We start from the raw sequence: 20,662 nt of genomic DNA, 5'->3' as shown, positions 1-20,662 counted from the left end.
TAGTACTTTCCAGCAAACGACCTGTGGTTTTTCCCACCTCTCCACCAACGGTCACTCTGCTGTTGTTGTAGTAGGCGAGCGGTCGAAATTTGCGTCGGAATTCCGTTGAAGTTGAATCGCGCTATTTTCCTGCGCGTTGTGTTGTTTGGTTTCGTTTTTCTTTCGCTGTCCGCCGTTCGTTCTCCATTCGTGTTTTTAATTCCGCGCTGCAAGCAAACAAGAAGAAGGGGAAGCAGCAAAAGTGGCGAGTGCAATCGCAGCGTCGAAATTTCAATTGAAATCTGTGTGGCAATTTCAGCGGCATTCAGTGTAAATAAATTGAATTAAAGCAAAAATCTTCAGCCTGACCTGACAAAAAGTTTGCCAACCGAAGAAGTGAAAAGTAAACAATAACACAGGCAATCGAAAAAGTGGTTTTCGATAGATTACGGCACACGCACACACCTGTGATTTGTGTGCAAAGCGGTGTGTGTGAGTGTGAGGCGAAGGAGAGGAAAGGTCAAGCCGAAAATTGCGTAAAAGGGGAAAAGGGAAGCGAAGAGAGAGCAGAAAGAGAGTTACGTCAGTTACGAAAAACGATAGACAATATCGATCTTAGAAAGGACACCCGCTTACGATAAGCAATAAACGATAGTACCGATCCATTCCGATACACAAGCTCGATTGTACTGAACGGAGATTCACGTCAATTCGAACCTACGATAACCAATCTCCGATAACAATAAAGGTTTTTTAAAAATATAAGGAAAATCAGGCAAGATTCAGTTCGTCTACGCTTACAACAGCTCCGCGCCCCACGCCGCCTCCTCCTACCGCACCGCCGTCGCCCCCTTCGCGCCCTACACGGCCGAGCGGTCCACCCACCACCACCCACTCCCACCCCTTGACCCCCAGGAGCGGCTGCCCTCGGACACAGAGCAGCTAGCGGGCACGGATCAGGACCAGGAAGAGGAGGATTCCGAGGAGGAGCGCGCAGGTAGCGGACCCTCCGTCAAACCGCTCATCGCAACGACAACAACAGTACCGGAAGCGGTACAAAAGGAAGCACCAGCGGCGCAAGGAGCAACAGAGACGGCAGCAATGGCGGTGGTGCGAAAGAAACAGGACGACAAGTACCTGCTCGCCCTGCGGGAACTGGTGGCCAGCGGGTCGGGGGGCAATCGGCAGTGCTTCGATTGCGGGCAAAAGGGACCGACCTACGTGAACATGACCATCGGATCCTTTGTCTGCACCCGCTGCTCCGGAGTCCTGTGAGTATCCTCCTACTTAGTTCCAGGAAACTGACATTTTCCGCATTAGTCGCCATGTAGGGTGGTCTACATTCTAAAAGATACATCATATTTTATTTATTTCTGCAGAACAAATATAATCCCATGTGAGACGTTATGGGATGTCAAAATGTTTTAGTTTTTTGTTCTGGAAGAAATCTTGCTAGCCTTGGGTTCTTTGTATACTCACAGAGTTTACCTGATATGTTTTCTAGTTTTCTTGTCTTGTTAAAATCGTTAAGGTACTACAAAAATCTATCTTGAGAGTAGTAAATAGGTAAACCTAGTAATATTCCTTTTAAACCTATGAAAGAAAACCTAGATTAAGTAATCTTAACACTTGGATTTGCATTTAGAGGTCTACTTCAATAGGTCCCCTTTAATCCTTGACAAACAATTCTCAAAATCCATTTGTTTTAAAATCACAATTGATAAACTCTAAAGTGGAAAATCCATTTGACTCTCAAACTTTGTTATGAATGGCACTCAATGGTACTCACTGGTATATTCTTATCAAAAATGTTTCCTTGTGTGATATTTGCCAAATGGTTTACCTCGGGGAATCTCACAAAAAATAGATGACCGTCGAGGCGCCTAAAAATAGGATTGAAAATTCATAAAAATCGGAAACCAATCTCTGGACCTTTCTTGGAAAGGCCCCTTATCTTCACTTGAACCCGGCCAATTTGAACTCGCTTGACGTTCGTTTTCGATCAGTCGCCGAGTGGAGTGACCGATAATTTCCGCTCGATGCAATGTCCGATCCCGTCTCCCCATTATTATTTTGTATTTTGTGTGAAAGCGAAAGCAATTCCCCGAACAATTTCGAACAATTTCGCACAATTTGGTTTCCTTTCCTTTTCGAAATGCAAATCGAAGACAAAACTTTCAATTGCGCGACATCGCGCCAACGAAATTGTGTTGTCTTCGCCGGCGGCGCTTTCTATTCGTGCTTTGTGTTTTCTAGTGACAGTTTCGAGGGCCGCCCACCTGGCGGCTGAGTTGTGGGTGTCCTTGGCGCGCCCAGTTCCACCCACTTTCCACTTTTTCCCCTTGAAGTAATTTGCCAAATTGGGTTTGATTTGTGCGCACTATGGCTAAATTGGGGTCATATATTACCACTCCTCCGGCGCTGCATTTTATTTGATTTACGCATTTCCGGATCAAGCACATTACATGATTGCTCTTAAACTTCCGCCTGGCCCAGGTCCAAAATCCCAGTCTCCCACGACCGGTGCCCCAGATTTTGTGGACTCTCAATTGGACGGCATGCGGGCTCCTCCATTGAGTTATCTCTATCATCGGAACCAGGTTGCAAGTGGCCAACTGCGATGCATTCTGCCAGCCGCCTTCTGCATTCCCCGACTCCTCCTTCGATGACTCATTGCCCGTTCCTTAGTCTTCGGTCCTCCATCCTCAATCCTCAAGCCTCAAGCCTCGTTGCCAACTGCCAAGGGAAACAAATGTTGGCATGTAAATGAAAAGCCGCATAAATGCCGGGGACACAAAACGATTGCACTGGGAGAAACGATTAAAAAGAGTGGTGAACATAATTGAAGGTAACTTTGGCCCTTCAAGGGGGTATAGGGAGGATAGGGGGATAGGTTTAAATAATGTTTTATTAACATTTCATTTATTTGAGTTAAATCAACTGTAGCTAAAGTATTGTATTTGATTGGAGTAATAGGGCCTATGATGAATAAAGGAAAAGGTAACATTTGGTCCCTCCATCCGGATACGTTTTAAAAATACTTGATTGATATTTCATTATATTGAGTTGAGTCGATTGTTTTAACGTTTCTACTATTTGGTTAGGGATATGGGGTTTTTAAAGTAACATTTGGTCCTTCAAGTCGGATATTGTATTACTTTTGCATTGAAGTTGATGCCATTTCAAAATGTGTAACAGAATAGATACATTTGTATCTGTTAGTGCCTAGTCTCAACTATTTTCTCCCTGTGCAGCCGAAGGGGTGTGGAAAGGTACTGCAGCATAATAGGGGCCTCGACGAAGGAAGGGGCGTGGCAGGGGCGACAGCAGGCGACAACGAACTTCCTGGCTGAAAATGAGACTGGAACTTCGACTTGCGACTGCGACTGCGACAAGGGAGTGCAGGGAATACCAAATGAAACCGACTCCATGAAGAAATGGCTGTGCATGTTCAGCCCGCCTTTGGATATTGGAATCCGCTGCAGACCGGCCGGCCACTTGGAGCGCTTTAATGGAGGAAGCGGTTCAGGAATGAGGGGCCGATGGCTGATGAGAATGGGAGTGGGTTTTGAGAATGGGAATGTCCGGGGAGGAGGAGGAGGAGGAGGAGGAGGAGCGGCGGGGAAAACCCGTCCGACAGCTTTTGCCAGGCACTCACTCGAATGTATTTTTGGGCCGAAGTGGCTGCTGTGCCTCCAATTGCAGACAAATTGTTGCACCTCAATCAAGCAGCAGTCGCCGCCATCTGCTGCTCCGCTTTTGGGTCTTTTTGGTCTTTTTCTGTGACTTTGGCTTTGGCAGAGTTCAAAGCTTGTGCTGGCTCATAAAAGTCAAGAAACTTGTTGATTAGATAAGGCGAAAGCAAACGAGCATTGGGAGCAGAGCAGCCATGGTGAGCCACTTTCTCAGGCTTCGTCATCATTCCCACCGCACACAAAGCAAGAGCACTAACTACACCACAGCCACGGCCATTTAAATATGAAGTTACCGACTTAATAGCGTAGGTATTATTCACTTATTAAATAACCGAGCCATGTGAATCAGTGCGAGTTCGGGCGAAAAATGCTAAATACCCAGTGGATTGCTCTATTCGCTGGAACAGATGTCTAGTAACTAAGGCATTTTTTCTAATCATATTGATGAAACATCAGTACTGCACTAATTTCAAAATGGACTAAATAAACAATAGTCATATTGTTTGCTTTGCCAAACTTGCTTACTATTTCCAGTCATAAAATATATGTTTCCTGTTGTGCATCTTTCTAAACCGAATACATATTACAAGTATGTATTCTTATTCTCCAAATTGTTTATCTTTCAAAACAAGTCAGTTTACTTCCCTCAAGCTTATAATCTTTATTATGTGTGATTTCCTTGACTAGATGTGACTCACTGCTCAAATGTTGTATATCATCACGAAATAATTTGCTTTATATTTTAATAAACAAGTTCTATATACAAAGTTCTCATATTTTTGGGGATAAGACTGTGACTGTTAAGTCCCATCAAAATTGTACTTTATTTCTTGTCTGCAATGCACTTCTTTCTGCATTAATTAAACTAACTTTATGTTTAAGCTATTTCTGTGTCCCTGGTTGTATGTTTGCAGTCGGTTGTCGGGTGTTTGTGAGCTTCTATCTGTCGGAGAGTCTATGGCTATAGCTACAGTCGTGCTATAGGTACACAGAAAGAAATATTAGTATTATAACTTGATTAGAGAACTTTCAAGTAACAGAAAGGCTTAGGTTAGCAATGGGATTGGAACCTCCTGGCCCTTTTTTAAAAGAAGCCAAAGGGTTATGGGAACTAACCCGCTACAAACCCTATTAATTTAAGCATGAAAACAAAGAATTGCATTTTTCATTATCAATCTAACATTGTTTATATACAATGTCAAATTAACCACGATATTTATTTTTTATCGGTGTATCTATACAGTCATGTTGTAGGTACATGCGTCAGCGGGCAAGTGAACTGTGGAGCGGACCCCTCCCGGTTTCCGATCCCCGAACCCCGATCCCCAGTCCCCGCCGCATTGGCATTGCAGTTGCAGTCGAACTGGGCCAACTGCCTTCGAGTGGAGCTCACGAAAAGCTCAGAGCACGTCTTTCTCTCTTTTTTAGCTTTAGTTTGGCCGTTCTGCGGCTCATATGTAAATTTTCGATTATGAAACAGCATAAACATGTCTGCGTTTGACAGCCCCAAAAAAGGGGGCTAAGAGAAGAGGGGCGGGGCACACTTTCACCATGCGGTGTCAGCTGTGTGGCCCCTTTATTTCGACCTCTCTATCCGCCGAAAAACGGAAAAAGCCAAGACAACAAACGAACAAACTAAAAGATAAGCAACCCAAAGGCAAAGCGTAAGAGCAATTAAATATAAATAACAAGAGGCCAAATGTGTGTGCTTTTGTACACTGTACAGCACTCCCGCTTGTGTATTTTGTCTTTACACTTAAGTATTCAAAATGCGAAATGTTTTCAACACGGAGAAAAAGGTAATTCATCGAGGTATCCGAGCTACCAGTCAAAGTATCTGTCATCTAGGGTACGTCGTAAATGCATCTATTTCTATTTGCAATGATGTAAAGGGCTAAAGTTCAGGCTTTAAAACAATTGTTTAAATTGTAAATATAAAGCTATTTTGAACTACATTTTTTATAATCTTTCGTAGTAATATTTAAGTGGGGGGGGAAATGTAAAATTACAAAAGTGTTATGATATAATTCTGGATCAACGTGATAAGATAAGATGACTACATTGACATTAAAAAACGTTATAAAACTAAATTAATGACAAGATACGTTTGAAGATAAAACTTGATATTTTTTGCAGTTTAGTTTCACTGTATTCGCTTTGATTTGAGTTCCTGGAATCAAAGCGAGTGGAATTGAACTGAATCCGCTCCTAACTCGTTTAGCATTTGAGGAAATGTTTGTGAATCGCTTATGAGTTTTGAAGGAAGGAAAGAGGAACCCGGGGGAGGGGTGGGGCTTAATAGACATAGGAATATAAAAAGGGGTTGGGGAAGAGGGGTGCGGGTGACCCGGCAATTATTGCGCAGTTTTGATTCAAAGGCAGGCACAAACACTCTTAGAAGGTGTCGTTGTTGTAATTGCTTTGGTTCCTTTGTTTGGCTGATGTTGTCTCTACCACCGCCTTTATCACCCCCTAAACCCCCAACCACTCCTCTGTTTGTTTTGGCGCTCGCCTTGAAATAGAGATTTCAGTTCTATTAATAATGCAGAGGCGCAAACGCCGAGCGATTTGGCTCTCGATTCTGAATTTTCAATTTTCAGATGTGAGTGCAATTCAAATGCGGAAACATGTGGGCGGGGATTGGATCGGCAGGGGGAGGTGCTCCAGTTTGGGCCACGAGGCGCCATTCCCTCCCCAAAAAAGAGATCAAACAGCTGGGGGGAAGGGGCCAATTAAAAGTGCTAGCTGCACTCAAAAAAATTTAAACTTACAATGATAAGTTATGAAGGAGGAATAATAAAGATGACAAACTATTTTTAACAAACTTGTAGATTTAAATATTGTTTTCTTAGATAGATACTTTTTTCTTTCTTATGAAATGCAATTTAAATTTGTTATTTAAGCATATTCATTGTAAGAAGAACTGTGACTCTTTTGTATATTATTTTTACAAGTGTATGGGGTGCCAAAAGAGAGAGAGAGGGCAATAGTGCGAAGGAGGGTCACAGAAAGAGATAGCTATACGGAATGGGACGAGCAGAAGGCGCCTGCCCACACGGAGATTTATGGTTTCTGTTCGGTCCGCATCCCCATTTTCCCACTGGGAGGCACATCGTCAGCCGGAGCCTGCTGCGTCCCTATATTGCCCTTTCTAGATGTCCTGTGGTGAACTGTGACCATATGGTTACATATAGCTGGGAACTAGGGGAAGGAACTCCGTACTACAAATGGTTTTCATTCAGGGCTTTCCACTAATAAAAAAAATAATATATCTATGATGATATATATATATTTTAGTCATAAAATGATAAGATTTGTGGCCAGCACTGTAAAATCCGGCGGAGGAGATGCCATAACCCTGCTGCCCACGCGGCTTTGTCCGAGAAATCTCTTTCCGGCCGAATGAATGGCTCAATGGCGAATCCGGAGGTCCTTTTGCATTTTTCATTCGCCATCCCACGGCCACCAAAAAAGAGCTCAAGGCTCTTCGGGCAATTTGCAGCCTGGCTCAGACGATGACATTATTAAAATATTCATAGGGCCCAAGTGGAGAGTCCTCATTCCAAAGGCCCCTCCTCCATCTCCCTGCCCTTCTCCCGCTGCCAAGTTTAATTTATATTGTGCGACAAACGCGACCACTGTCAGCGAATGCCAAAAGGCGACGACTCTGCGCCAAAACTGACACAAGCTTGCACTAATAAAAACAACCATTTCTATTAATTTATGCTATTTCCATATTTGGGCTAGCTCAGCGATAAAATACTGCAGATACTGATGACTTCACTGAGATATTACACAAAATATAGCACTGTAGTTTTTATAATGATGGGTTCCATGGTATGTATTCGTGTCCTCCTAAATCCAAAACTTAATTATTTCTTTTAAATCTGCATCAGTTGGTAAACCCTAATCTAGTAGGTAGTGCTTTGGCATAAAGTCGCTTTAAAGATTTCCAAGGTTTTTATTGTTAAATCTATTTTTCCCAGTACATCCACACAGAGTCGCATAGAAGTACCAGAGTTGCATGGGATAAAAGCAGCAGGCTCGGACTCGTTTTGTGGCGCCCACATAGCGCATTGCTTCTCTGGGGATCGGGGGCATATATAGAGAGGAGGGAAGAACCAGAACGGGAATCGGTTTCTGAATGCGTGGGATTCTCCTTCCATTTGGCCTGGCCTAATTGAGTAACGCCACCAAAAGAGCGGGGCATAAAAACTGCAACGTCTGTCGGAAATGTTTGCAGTTGTTCTGTTGCTTTTTCAGCTTAGCATAACTTTGTAATTAAAACGCTCCACAGCTGGACAGCAACATTCTGCTTTCGGAGTGGGTCAGCGATTTTCTAGCAAAAAGTTCTACCCGCTTTTCGTGTTTTTTCCCGCCTGGGAACTCGCGGCGTTATGAATAAGCGAGCTTTTTGCACTCTGAGCTCTTTAAGTCGGGGAAATGTTCTCGGGTTGAGTGAAAAAGTGACGGATCGCTGGTCTGCGGCTTTATCGCTAGGCTAAGCTATAATATCTAGTAGTGAGCTTCCTCTAGCCGCAACGACCTTGAATTGTAATTTCCCCTGTACAGAAAGAAAAACTATGATGATCAACTTTATGAGTTTTCAAAATAAAAGAAAAAATCTTTTAAATATGTTTTTATAAAACAAAAAAAAATTATCCAAGATATAGAGATTTGAACTGTATTTTTCTATAATAATAATGCTCAAGTGGTACGTTTTAGGAACATATTTCGAGATTATGTACACAAAGCCTTCAAGATAAGAGATCATTGTTCTCCTATTTTTGAGGTATAGGGGATTAAAGGAATCTTATGTGGAATTGTGTCGTACATTTGACATGCGAATATCAAATTGACATCGAGCTCATGTTTGTTTTCCGTGTAGAGCTCTTGACCGTGGGATCGCCGTAGAGGTAGAGCGGGATGCAGCTGGAAAGAACGTGTCTAGTCCGGACTTTTGCCTTCCGTTCGACTTTGACTTGGAGCCTTGGCTCACTTAGAGTGTTTGTCCAGTCGAGGTCAGATTCGCACTTGTCGGGAGGAAGGGTGGCGAAATGGAATCAAAGTTAGCGGCAATTTTCATTTATTTGCCAAACAGACACTCACACCTCAAACTTATAGAGCCAGCCCCCTTGCAAGTACAGTGGGCGCTGTCTAATTGAACCGTAGATGTCGATTTTCAATTGATCATACGAGTTATCTAATAAGTAATTAAGGACAGGCCATTGCTAGATCAATTATTAATTAATATTTTATTACACTAAATAGTAACAAAAAACTGTTTGTGTGGGGAAGTACTATGTTTTAGCCTGAGTTTGGAGTAAAAGGTCCCACAAAGGTTAAGATATATTGTTACTTAATAGCGTTTATTAAGGGCTTAAATATTTAGAAAATACTCATAGAATAATACACGTAATATACTGTGGTTTTCTATATAAATCGTATCATAAAATGAATCACTTGAGGGGGTAAACACTGCAAATTCCAGGGTTCTAATTAGTCAGTGTCCACTGTGTGTGAGCATGTGCGATTCAATGCCCAGGCTTTGTGTCTCGATCCCGTCGCCTTCGTTTTTCCGCCTTGAATGTCACTTGGCTGCGGTTGAGCATCCACTTTGCTGGGTAAGCGTAATCCCAAAGATTGACTTTCAGTGTAATTCCAGGGACGCCACCCACAAAGCGGCGGCTCGTCTTTATTTTCTCTCCGCTGATTCATCGATGGCACTTCTTTATCTTGAGGTCAATATCAATGCCAATCAGTCTCAACGCGGCTACGTGCGTGCTTTATGGCTCTTTATGGTGATTTTCCTTAAGAGTTGAAAGAAACTTTGGAATCAAGAGCGAACAAAGAGGCCACTCAGCAGTTGGGAAGACAAAGCCCAGCCAAGCTTAATTTGTCGTTTAATTAGGGAGTTATAATTATCGATCAAGGTTAAAAAAGCTCATTGAATAAATTTTGCATCGCTTTGTACGATTTAACTGATCCCAGACTTTGAGATTTAATGTATTTCCATATAGTAGTACAATAGTCATAAAACACCTTTTTGGAGAATGAATACGAAGCTATGAAGTTACTCCCTAACTACAGATCACTGTCATTTTATTTTGGGGGTATTAGAGGGAGGATTCAAATGGTTTGGGGCGTTATTAATATATTCCCTATACGGTTTCCGATTCCTGGTACGTAGGCCCCTTGACTCCCACTTATCGCACTTGTCGCTCGCAATTTGCATGAATTCCGCTTCGTCTGAAACGCATTTTCGCCGGACTTCTCCAACTGGCGATCATGTTGGTGGCGACAGTCGAGTTCCGAGCTCATCACAAGTCACTCAACAGTCAGCAGTCGCATTCCCAATCCCTCTGGCAGAGGTCTCTGATTAAAACAGTCTCCCAATAGGAACTTCATACGCAGTAAGTTGGCCTAGGGCCAATTAAATCAAGGTCCTGCCATAGGAAAAGAATAAACTGAGGCGCCTTTTAAATCAAATGTAATGTATATTGATTTACAAATGTGTTGATTTCACCAGATTAGTTTTCCTTAATCAAGGAACTGCAGTGAAAAGTTGAAAGCTTTTTAATGTGGAGTGAAAAATGGTGTTTTCTCTAGCGAAATATTAATATAAATCAATTAAGATTTATGGTTACAATGATTTAATGGTTTCAAATAAATTGTTTTCGCAATGTCCCCAAAAAGCATTAATGTGATTTAAAAAAGTAAATTCCAACAAATTGATAAGAACCGAAATGATAAATTGTCTTGTTTTCAGTTTCTGAATGGAGCCCGTAATAATTGGATTCAGCATGTGTTGATGGTTATAGTGTTATTGATTTTATTGGCATGATAATAGCCATCCATTTTGGGCTATTTCGTAAAGGGGTCTCCGCCCGAAGTCGTTAAAAACTGGACCACATTGTGAACCTAGAATGTGTTTGGCTTAGAGAGTGGAGCTCTAAAAATTAATTTAGCTCGTTTGGAGTGGTCATAACTAACTGTAATAACTGCTCCAGTGGCCCCAACGTCATTCTTTTTATCTCACCGAGATCTTTCCCCTCTTTCGGTCGCCTTAGCAACGAGTCATGTCTTGGGGCAAGGTCTCCCCGTCTCTGGGGTTCTTTGGAAATTGACTAATTGCTTTTCCAAGCCCCGGAGTGAATGAGCTCCCCTTGCACAGCAAAAACAGATATACACAGATTAGTATTCACAGGTTCGAATCCAAGAGCTGATAATTATTTCTTTATATCTCTGAAGTTCTTTGGAAATTGAAGGTGAAAACAAAATGGACATCAGTTTCATGTTCCATACCACATTTGTTAAGCTTATAAAAATTTTTATTGGCTAATAAAAATAAATTATTTTATTAAATAAAAAGAATTTCGATGCAAGGTTAATGTTTGCATGTTTGAAGACCACTGCTACCCTACCATACTCTTTTTCTTTTCAATGCAGATATTTAAGTTCAATGTTACACCATGTTTTAATCTGTTACAAAATAATTATAAATTTGTTTTGAAACATATCACTTGTGACATCAGTATTTCCCTCTGTGTATACTGACATACATATTTATGCTGAAATTGGCACCGCTCTTGAACCCCCCGACTGTCTGGGATCCGTGACTCATGGGGAATGAAAAAGAAATGGTATTTATACTCAAGAAATTGCGTAGATGCTTTTGTTTTTCTTTTTGCTTCAGTCTCTGTTTTTTGTTTCGCATTTATATTTGCATACCCTCGACGAGGGGAAGTAAATGTTAATCCTAAACTCGCTGTGCAGCAAAGATAATGGCTAAACGATTATAAAAACGAATGGAACTGGGGAATAAATACATATATTAAATGTTAGAAAAAGGGGCAACAATTAAATTATGTATCTTAAAAGTCAAAACATCATAGAATTAAGATGTTAACTTCTAATAAAGGGAACAAAACACTCTCCATGAATATATATTGAATAGGCAAATAAAGCTAATACTTTACTCAAACCAAAAAACAATTATTGTAGTTGTCGGGGAATGTGTCAGACGAGACGTCAATAAAAATAATCAGTGATTGTTTGTTAGTTTAATATTCACGTTATTGATAATCACAGGAATGGCGTAGTCCCTATGTGTATCATTCTTATCAAAAAGGCGAGGGTATCCCCACTTCTAAACAAATTCACCCGAAATCAAAAGTTCATATGTGAGGCGCTGTCCATAGGTATAACATACATATTTAAGTCGTTATTTATTGTCATAATTGTGGGTTGTTGTTTACTTTTCTCTATTTTCGCTGATTTTGCTTTTGCACAACGATTCCCCGAGCTCTCTAAACTAAAGCTAAACGTTATGTGGTAGGTCCGATTCCAATTCCGATTTTGAATTGGATTTGCTTTGTATTTCGCCTCTGTACTCATTGTATTTTTACTTCTATGCATAATGGTATGGGGTATTTTTCTGCCGCAACGAGTTTTACTTTTGTTTTTGTTTGAGAGGGAAGCTTGGTGCTCAGCTCAGCTGAGTTGAATTTATTTTTTTCACGCTGAGTGCGCAAAAAACGAGTTTTGCACTTTTGTAGCGAAAATGAAAAACGCCAGAGTGTGAGTGATTGTAAGCTAAGCTTTTTGTTTATCTGCACTACAGTCGCTACAGTGTCTGTCTCTGTTTTTGAGTTGTCTCTGTGTTTGTTTTAATTTTCGTTGTATCCACTTGTGCCAAGCACGAAGCGAAACCGAAACCGCCGAGATGCGAGTCTCGAGATGCGAGATTCGAGATCTCAGATCGCTGGACCCATACCCGTACCCATACCCAAGCCCATCTCATCCGGCGGAGACGGAGACACAGTCTCATATGAGGGTGTCGTTAAGAAGGGGGTCAGCCCGAGCTCAGCATAAGTAAACCTGTGCTAACCTTCCCCGAAATAGTCCATAAAGTCTCAAACAATTCACAGCCTATTAGCTTAAATGCATCCTTGAAATCGCCGCCTTTTAAGTTCTCATTAGAGTCGAAGCCAGTGAGTTATTTGCTGGCCTTTTGTAAAGACAACAGATATGTCTAAACTTGAAAGTTAAGTTATTGGTTGTCAACTAAACATTTGAGTCTATTTACTCTTTAAAGTATGATTCCATTACTCTAACTTCTGTTATCATTTCATCATATTTTCTTTTAATTCAATATATGTGCATATATATTACTATAAAACAAAGAATGGTTTTTCGGGGGGTTTCAAGGTGAAACCGGAATAGTTCGTAGGTGCTTACTTATAAATGATTTGACAATACTCGTCCACAAAATCTATTTCAAATCTAAAGTAACATTTTTTGTATATTTTATAGTGTCATTTATTAAATGAAGGATATATCACATGGTTTAAGCATGATATTTACCTTCAAAAAAGTCCTGTTAATATGCAAAGATGGTAAAAGGGTTAAAAGACATCCCTATTCCCCCTTGCCCTTTGCCCTTTGAACTGCCATGACCCGTGAGGTGTGACACAGTTTTCCGATTCCAGTTGTGAGATTCAGCGCTGCTTTGTTGACTTCCAATTAGCATGGCCCTCTGCCATTCTCGTTCTTTCAGCATGCAGATGTGGCTGGAGGAGAGTTCCTCTGGTGGCGTCGATGAGTAGTGTGTACCGATAGAGCACTCGAATGCCGGGTTCGGTTCGTATAACAATTAGCATCGCAATGCTAATATTGAACACAACGCAAAGGGGCTTTGAGTTTGCTCTCAGAAATTGACAACTGAGACCTAGATAAACGATTTCGTGCATCCTGTTTAAACAGTTTGCTGTCGCGGAATCGGAGCTCGAAATTCCAGATCGTTCTTTGAGCAGTAAACAAGTCTAATGCTTGGAAACCTTGTGTAGAACACTTAAAAACCCCTAATATCCTATAATATCCTATCTTTTAGGCAGTGTATTTCCTGTTCAGCCTAATGAATTGAGACATTTATTTCTCGTGGGAGCCATTCTCACTCATCAGCAGTCAAATCTGTTTGGCAGCTGAACGAAAGCATATATTGGCAGTAATATATTTTTCCAGCTGGCGCATTCTAAGTGATTTATTTCCCAGAATCGCATTTGAAGGGGGTGGGACAGCAATAGCACCTCCCGCTTCCCACTTCTCTCGCTTGTTAGGTTTTTTTCGCATTAACAAAAGCCTCAGCTGCATGGAAATTTGTAGTCATTACTGCTGTGATTGTCAATTACCCCCTCCCATTTTTTGCCCTCTTCAAATGCACACCATAAACGGTGGGCGTGGCCGAGTGAGTGCCTCTAATGCCGCCACTGTTTCCACATTTTGTGTGGAGGCAACTTTCACTTTCTCCGCCGTGGCTGGATTTCAAAAATAGCCACTGCCACATGGTGCATGATTCTGCCTTGGTCTTTGTTTTTGCCACTTGCAGCTGCCACTGCCACTGCAGCCACATCCCCGTCCACAACCACCTCCTCCTCCGCCTCCTCCAACCCCCTAACGAACTGCCTGTGCGTGCTCTTGTGGATGTGGCCACTCGGAAAACTGGGCACCACTTGAGTGGTGTTTGCCACACACAAAAAAACATCACGTACTACTTATTGCTCTCGCCTTAATCCGGCAAATGCCAAGTTGATATTTTAATAGGATTAAAACGGAATAAATTATGCAGGCAAATCTGTATTTAACAGCGATATTCGTTCACTGGTTTAGTGTTTCACAGCTACTTGCTTTTCCTGTGGCCTGCACTTCTTAGCTTTGTATTTCAAAAGGATTAAAGTGGCTTTAGACAGTCAGAAAAAGCAAAGATTGAGTTAATTTTTTGAGGATTATATATTTCAAGACTACTGGTTTATTCATTGAAACCTTTTCTGTTTAAGTCGGAAGGTTTGAGTGATTTCAAGCATAGCGTAATCATTTTAAGTACTTTTTATGTGGTCACCATAGTTTGTATTACGAATTTTGGTTTTACAGATTTAAGATAGTGACTAATGGTAATTTCAATTGTGCTGTGATAAGATATTGCGCTGTCAAGTTTATGATGATCAATTCAATGGTTTTACAAACCACTTTGTACCAGATATTGGAATGTATAATCAATACATTGTTCAATCCAAGGCGGTAATGTGTAACTTTGAAGTGGACTCAAACTAAGTTGCAGATTATCTCGTTTTTTTGCCTGTGTAGCGATGGCCTTTCTGTTTTGAGATGGCTTACAAGCCGTGTAAGGTCAGACAACCTCCTGTTGATTTCCGCTGCGGAGTCGTAGCTTCACAGATCATTTAGCCGCCGGCGGAAGTCGTCCTCAGCTGCTCAGCTCTGCTCCGTTGGTCACGGGTCAGCCATTGTGGGAGGAGGAGCCCCTCTAATCCAGTCCCCGCCACTCCACTTCTTTTCAATTCACTTCGATCCACTCCACTGAGAGTCCCACTTAAGTGAGAGTTGATTGTTTTCTGGTGAGACGACACACAAAGACTTCCGCTTTTCCTCCTCCGCTATTTTCTCAACCGTGGGCATCCATTTTCCGTCCTCAAATTGAGTCACAATTGCATAAGAAACACGGGAAGGGTCGAGATGAGATGACAAAGGACGTCATTCCCTGGGCTCAGATGGCTGTAATGTCATTAGCCAGCAATCAGCAGCTTCTAGAATTTTCGCTGCATGTGCCACATCAGCCTGCCGGTTTTGATACCCTTTATGGGGAGAGAGTATACCAGTTTTGTTTGCTTAAAGATCTAGTCAAATCATTTTAAATTCTTCGCGAATTCTTTAGGAGTTAACAAGGATTAAACCATAACCATTTTGCCAAGCCTCTTGTTCGGAAGAACTCGCCTTTATAGTTTGTTATTCGTAATAAATCCTCTGTCTCTAAAGAATTCACGTTTTGCTTTTCATAATATGCTTCGAAAGTAAGTTACCTGCCGAAGAGTGCAGGGTATCTCCTGTTCTCTAGACCGGTACCTCTGGTTCTATCTCTTCCATGCGGCTACCAGTTAACCAGCTAGCAACAACCTACAACCAACTGGAGCCAGCGAAGCGTTCATGTGAAACGTCCAGTTTCCACTTCCCCCTGCAATGCATATTTGGCCCTCTTCTGCCACTTTTGCCACTTTTGGTGTTGTTTTTCAGCCTTTTGCCGTTGCTGTTGCCATGTTGTGGCCAAGTTGTTGTTGCTGTTGTGCCCGTGTGTACTCGTTTCGTTCGGGAAATTCGTGAAAAACCGAAATTAGCCATCGTTGTGGGGTAAAATTTGCTGGAAAACTCTCCACCAAGGCAGACCAGAGCGCCTCTTCGGTTTGTTTATGGGTTTCATTTTTCATGCCGTTCTGGGCACTCCAAAGTGCTCCAATTGCTTTCGGCCCCAAGGCCAGCGCAATTAATTTGCGCAATTAACTGAAATTGAACGCCCATTTGACGGGTCATTCTGGTGGGTACAAGTGGGTCAAGCAACCACCACCATCTTCGCCACCTGACCACAAATGGGCGACCGAGTAAGTTAATCTTGAGCAATTTCCAAAATAGAGAAGAATTACTTTGTGGAATTAAGCAGCTGGGCGGTAGCTTAAATAAAGTGGCAGTCTTTATTCACAATTACACCATTTAAGATTGTAGTTTCCAATTTACCTTACAAAGTATTAGTTATAGTAATAATTTATCAAAGAGTAACTTTTCTGGATGCTTTTCTTCATGTTCTTATCTTACCTACCAAGGCAGATAAATATATCCACGTGCAATAGCACATCTTTCTTTCCTATAATAATCTGTCATATCTTCCTTTACAGACGCGGTCTAACGCCACCACATCGGGTGAAATCCATATCGATGGCCACATTCACACAGGACGAGATTGACTTCCTGCGCGCCCACGGCAACGAGCTGTGTGCCAAGACCTGGCTGGGATTGTGGGATCCCAAGCGGGCTGTTCACCAGCAGGAGCAGCGTGAGCTGATGATGGACAAGTACGAGCGGAAGAGGTACTACCTGGAGCCGGCCAGTCCTCTGAAGTCCCTGGCCAATGCGGTCAACCTGAAGTCATCCGTGCCGGTAACGAATCACATTCAGAATGGCCACCACAATGGCTATGCCAGCATCCATTTGACGCCTCCGGCTGCCCAGAGGACCTCGGCCAATGGATTGCAGAAAATGGGCAACTCATCCAGCAACAGCTCCTCAGGAAACTCCTCCTCCTCGATCAGCCGGCCACACCATCATCATCATCATCACAACAACAGCCAAAACAACAATCACGATGCCTTTGGTCTGACTGGAGGATTGAGCAGCCTCAACAGCGCCGGCTCCACATCCACGGGAGCTCTATCGGACACCAGCAGTTGTGCCAGCAACGGCTTCGGTGCGGACTCCGACTTCGTGGCCGACTTTGGCTCGGCCAACATCTTCGATGCCACATCAGCGCGCTCGACGGGATCGCCCGCGGTGTCCTCCGTCTCCTCGGTGGGCTCCAGCAATGGCTACGCCAAGGTGCAGCCTCTTCGGGCAGCCCATCTCCAGCAGCAGCAACAGCAACTGCAGCAGCAGCTCCTCAATGGAAACGGAAATGGCCACCAGGGTGCTGAGAACTTTGCCGACTTTGATCATGCACCCATCTTCAATGCAGTGGGTAAGTGTCCATCTCGAGACCAGGATTTCCTCACCCTTCAATGGGTTTTCTGATCCTTTGTTGAATCGATCTTCAGTTCATAAAGCTCTTTTCAAGAAAAAGCATTAGTTTAATTAAAATGTAACTCATTTATAGTATTCATATTGTAAATATTTATATGGGAAAGATGCTAGTTTTCAGTATTCTATTTGATTTCATTTTGGAATATTGATTTTCTTTGTTTTTAATTAGTTATTCAGCGAGTATATTTCATACATGTATCACATCATAACGCATCAACGTAAAGGTTTATTTCATATAATTTACTTAGAAACCAAGATCCATTGGTTTGTAAATAAGAGGCTGGTTCAAAAATACATTCCTTTGCTCCTGCACCCGCGGCTTGAGTTATCAGCAATGCAAACTAGCTTTGGCTTCCCGAAAGATCCTGCAGCTTCGCTCGCCTTCCTCTTCGAGCACCCCACACAAAGAACTCGGCATTCGTATCCACTCTCTAATAACTCACTGTTTGGCTGAATCCAGCTCCACCAACTTTCCACGATTGGATCAGCGACTGGAGCAGGCGGGGCTTCCACGATCCCTTCGACGACTGCGATGAGTCGCCACCAGGTTCAGCTCCTCCGGTTCCAGTGCCTGCTCAAGTTCCCGCTGTATCATCACCACTGCCAACCGTCCAAGAGGAACCAGAGCTGGCGTGGAACTTCTGGCAGGAGGAGATGCGAATAGAGGAGCAGGATGAGGAGTCCCAACAATCTCAACAGCAGGAGCTCAGCTACTCCTTTTTCAATAGCACTCCGCCCCTTTCCCCCTCGAATCCCTTCCTGCCCTACTTAAGCAATGAGGAGCAGCATCCGCATCCTCCAGAGAAGCCCTCCTATTCGTATTTGTTGTTCAGCTCCATATCAAACAGTTCCCCAGAAGAGCCTCAGGTGGAAGATCATGAGATGAATATTTTAAATGCCAATTTCCATGATTTCTTTACGTGGAGTAAGTTCTTAATTGCCTTGAGTTGAGTTGAGTTTTCTGTTATGGTTTCTTTTGCATTTGGCTCGCTCTTTTTATTGATGCTGTGTTCAGTTTGTTTGATTTTTTACTACAAAAATGTAGTCCTAACAAGATTATTAACTGGTCATCTTGTTTTACAGGTGCGCCCTTGCAGAATGGCCATGCGACAAGTCCGCCCAAAGGCGGAAGTGCAGCGATGGCGCCCAGTGAGGATCGATATGCTGCTCTCAAGGATCTCGACGAGCAGCTGAGGGAGCTGAAGGCCAGCGAATCTGCCACGGAGGCGCCCACGCCCACTAATGGCAACGGCCAGGCCACAGATGCCTTTGGTGGTGAGTCCCCCCCACTGAGCCCTTCCCTTTTTGTGAGCCTCGCTAATTGGGCTCTTGTCTTTTCAGCCCTTAACAACAATCCAAATCCCTTCAAGGGCCAGCAGCAGCTCAGCAGCCATGTGGTGAATCCATTCCAGCAGCAACAGCAGCAGCAGCAGCAGCAGAATCTCTATGGCCAGTTGACGCTCATACCAAATGCCTACGGCAGCAGTCCCCAGCAGCAGATGGGCCACCATCTCCTCCAGCAGCAGCAGCACCAGCAACAGAGCTTCTTCAACTTCAACAACAACGGGTTCGCCGTGTCACAGGGCCTGCCCAACGGCTGCGGCTTTGGCAGCATGCAACCCGCTCCGGTGATGGCCAACAATCCGTTTGCAGTGAGTATGACGACCGACTGTGTGGATTAATTCGATAAAAGCAGAAGTGGCGGCAGGGAAACACTTTTTTTTTAACGAAATCAACTTGTTTTGTGTGGGTATATCGTAAAAGTTTAAAGATTATGATAAAGAATTCGCGCTAAAATGTTTTTTTTTAATAGAATATTTTATACGTTCTCTTTTTAAAAGTTAATTTGATATCTTTTATAGTGCTAAACAATTTGCTTTACAATTTTTTTTTTAAAGTTTATATGCTTACAAAGTGAAGTTGAGATCTTATACATAATATAGAAGATACATATCACTTACCAATTTCTCTAATTAGCAATTGTGAACGTGATTCAACCCATAGTGATAAACAATATCCCAGAGCTGCGTAATTCTCTTTAATAAATATTAATCAAGCAAACAAGCAATCATTTGCACGTTTGTCTGATTCTCACGTTCCCTAGCCACATTAAATCCAGACAGTAGACAGTAGACAGTAGACGGTAGTCGTTGGATTACCAGCCAGGACTGGTTGGGTGCGGATCGATGCTTGCTAAAGACTCCCTTTCTTGATTTTCATCCACAGGCCAGCGGCGCCATGAACACCAACAATCCATTCTTATGAGACTCGAGCCGGGAGAATTCGCCACTCGCCACTTGGCAGAGGCGCTGAGCCACCAGCCACCAGCGAACAAAGAGCAGAAGCATCAGCAGCAGCAGAAGCGGAGGAGCCGAACCGAAATTAGTCCATTTTACGAACAATAGCGTTAATCTATATATACATAATACACGCCGGAGCACAGTCTCTGTGTACATAGCTCAAATATGTACACCCCGAAGGTCTCCGCCACGCTGACGCTAATCCTGGAGAGAGGCGGCGCACAGCGGCAGCGGGCTGGGGCGTTGATATATTCTTTTACATGGTAACTCTACTCTAACGTTTACGGATACGGATGTTTGTATTTGCCGTTTGCCCTAGAACTCTCTACTTGTACTAAGCGCGCCCATCATCCACTTACTAACATAGCTACTAATCCCAATCCTAGTGCAGGATGCAGTTGGCCCAGATTCTGTTATTTGCTTTGTCTGTCCTCGTAATTGTCCCATTTAGCACTTTCGTTGCGGATAAGAACTCTGTCAGTTATTGATTGTGTGGCCTTAATAAGATTATAAACTATATATTATAACGTACTACTATACATACGGATACAGATTACAGATACAGATATATACAACTATGCTTTTGTACCTAATGAATTGTGTAATTGCTTCTTGTTTTCATTGCTAATCGTCTGCTTTCCGTGTGCTAAGTTTATATATTAGTACGTGCGATATCGGCCGTGCAGATAGATTGCTCAACTCGCGAGTCGAACCTCGTTTGGTTGCACCCACACCGCACACCCTACACCCCACACCCACGGCAGACATTTGTACATATACTGTCTGATTGTAAGTCCCGTGTAACACCTCCATTGACACCAGTCCCTAGGCCCCACCCATCCATCCATCGAACCCCGAATCCATGACTCAATTCACTGCTCACATGTCCATGTCCAGATAAGAAGCAAGAATTTTTCCATTTTTAGCCTTAACGTGTCAAACATTATCGAAGCCTTAAAGTTATTTAAACTACGAAAATTTCAATAAAAACAAATAAGATCGCTATCACTGTTTTCTTTTTATTTTTACTGTAGTTTTCCCCTGAACTTCTGA

General features: G+C 42.8%; 1 protein-coding gene across 6 annotated transcripts; it reads left to right on the top strand.

Moving 5' to 3' along the window:
• Positions 1-744: 744 nt before the first annotated feature.
• drongo (Arf GTPase activating protein drongo) lies at positions 745-20,614 on the top strand. Of its 6 annotated transcripts, XM_017089432.4 has the most exons (6): positions 941-1,250; positions 16,412-17,247; positions 17,770-18,234; positions 18,393-18,584; positions 18,651-18,961; positions 19,536-20,614. In XM_017089432.4, exons 1-6 carry the CDS (start codon positions 1,081-1,083, stop codon positions 19,572-19,574), a joined length of 2,013 nt encoding a protein of 670 aa, XP_016944921.2. In that variant the 5' UTR covers positions 941-1,080; the 3' UTR covers positions 19,575-20,614. The 6 variants fall into 6 exon arrangements, with proteins under 6 accessions (XP_036677034.2, XP_070855661.1, XP_016944921.2 ...); XM_036821139.3 differs by having other exon boundaries at positions 745-1,250; positions 18,393-18,961; XM_065862847.2 differs by lacking the exon at positions 17,770-18,234.
• The last annotated feature ends 48 nt before the right edge of the window (positions 20,615-20,662 follow it).

This window comes from Drosophila suzukii, chromosome 2L (assembly GCF_043229965.1).
Source record: "Drosophila suzukii chromosome 2L, CBGP_Dsuzu_IsoJpt1.0, whole genome shotgun sequence".
NCBI lineage: Eukaryota > Metazoa > Arthropoda > Insecta > Diptera > Drosophilidae > Drosophila > Drosophila suzukii.
Note: the sequence above shows the minus strand (reverse complement) of the source record. Positions and strands in the feature narration are given on the sequence as shown.

Excerpts from the sequence above, each read along its gene's own strand:
- drongo (XM_036821139.3), top strand. The coding sequence starts at position 1,081 with ATGGCGGTGGTGCGAAAGAAACAGGACGACAAGTACCTGCTCGCCCTG. Across the intron at positions 1,251-16,411 it reads ACCCGCTGCTCCGGAGTCCT|ACGCGGTCTAACGCCACCAC; the intron begins GTGAGTATCCTC and ends CTTCCTTTACAG. Across the intron at positions 18,235-18,392 it reads CCATGATTTCTTTACGTGGA|GTGCGCCCTTGCAGAATGGC; the intron begins GTAAGTTCTTAA and ends CTTGTTTTACAG.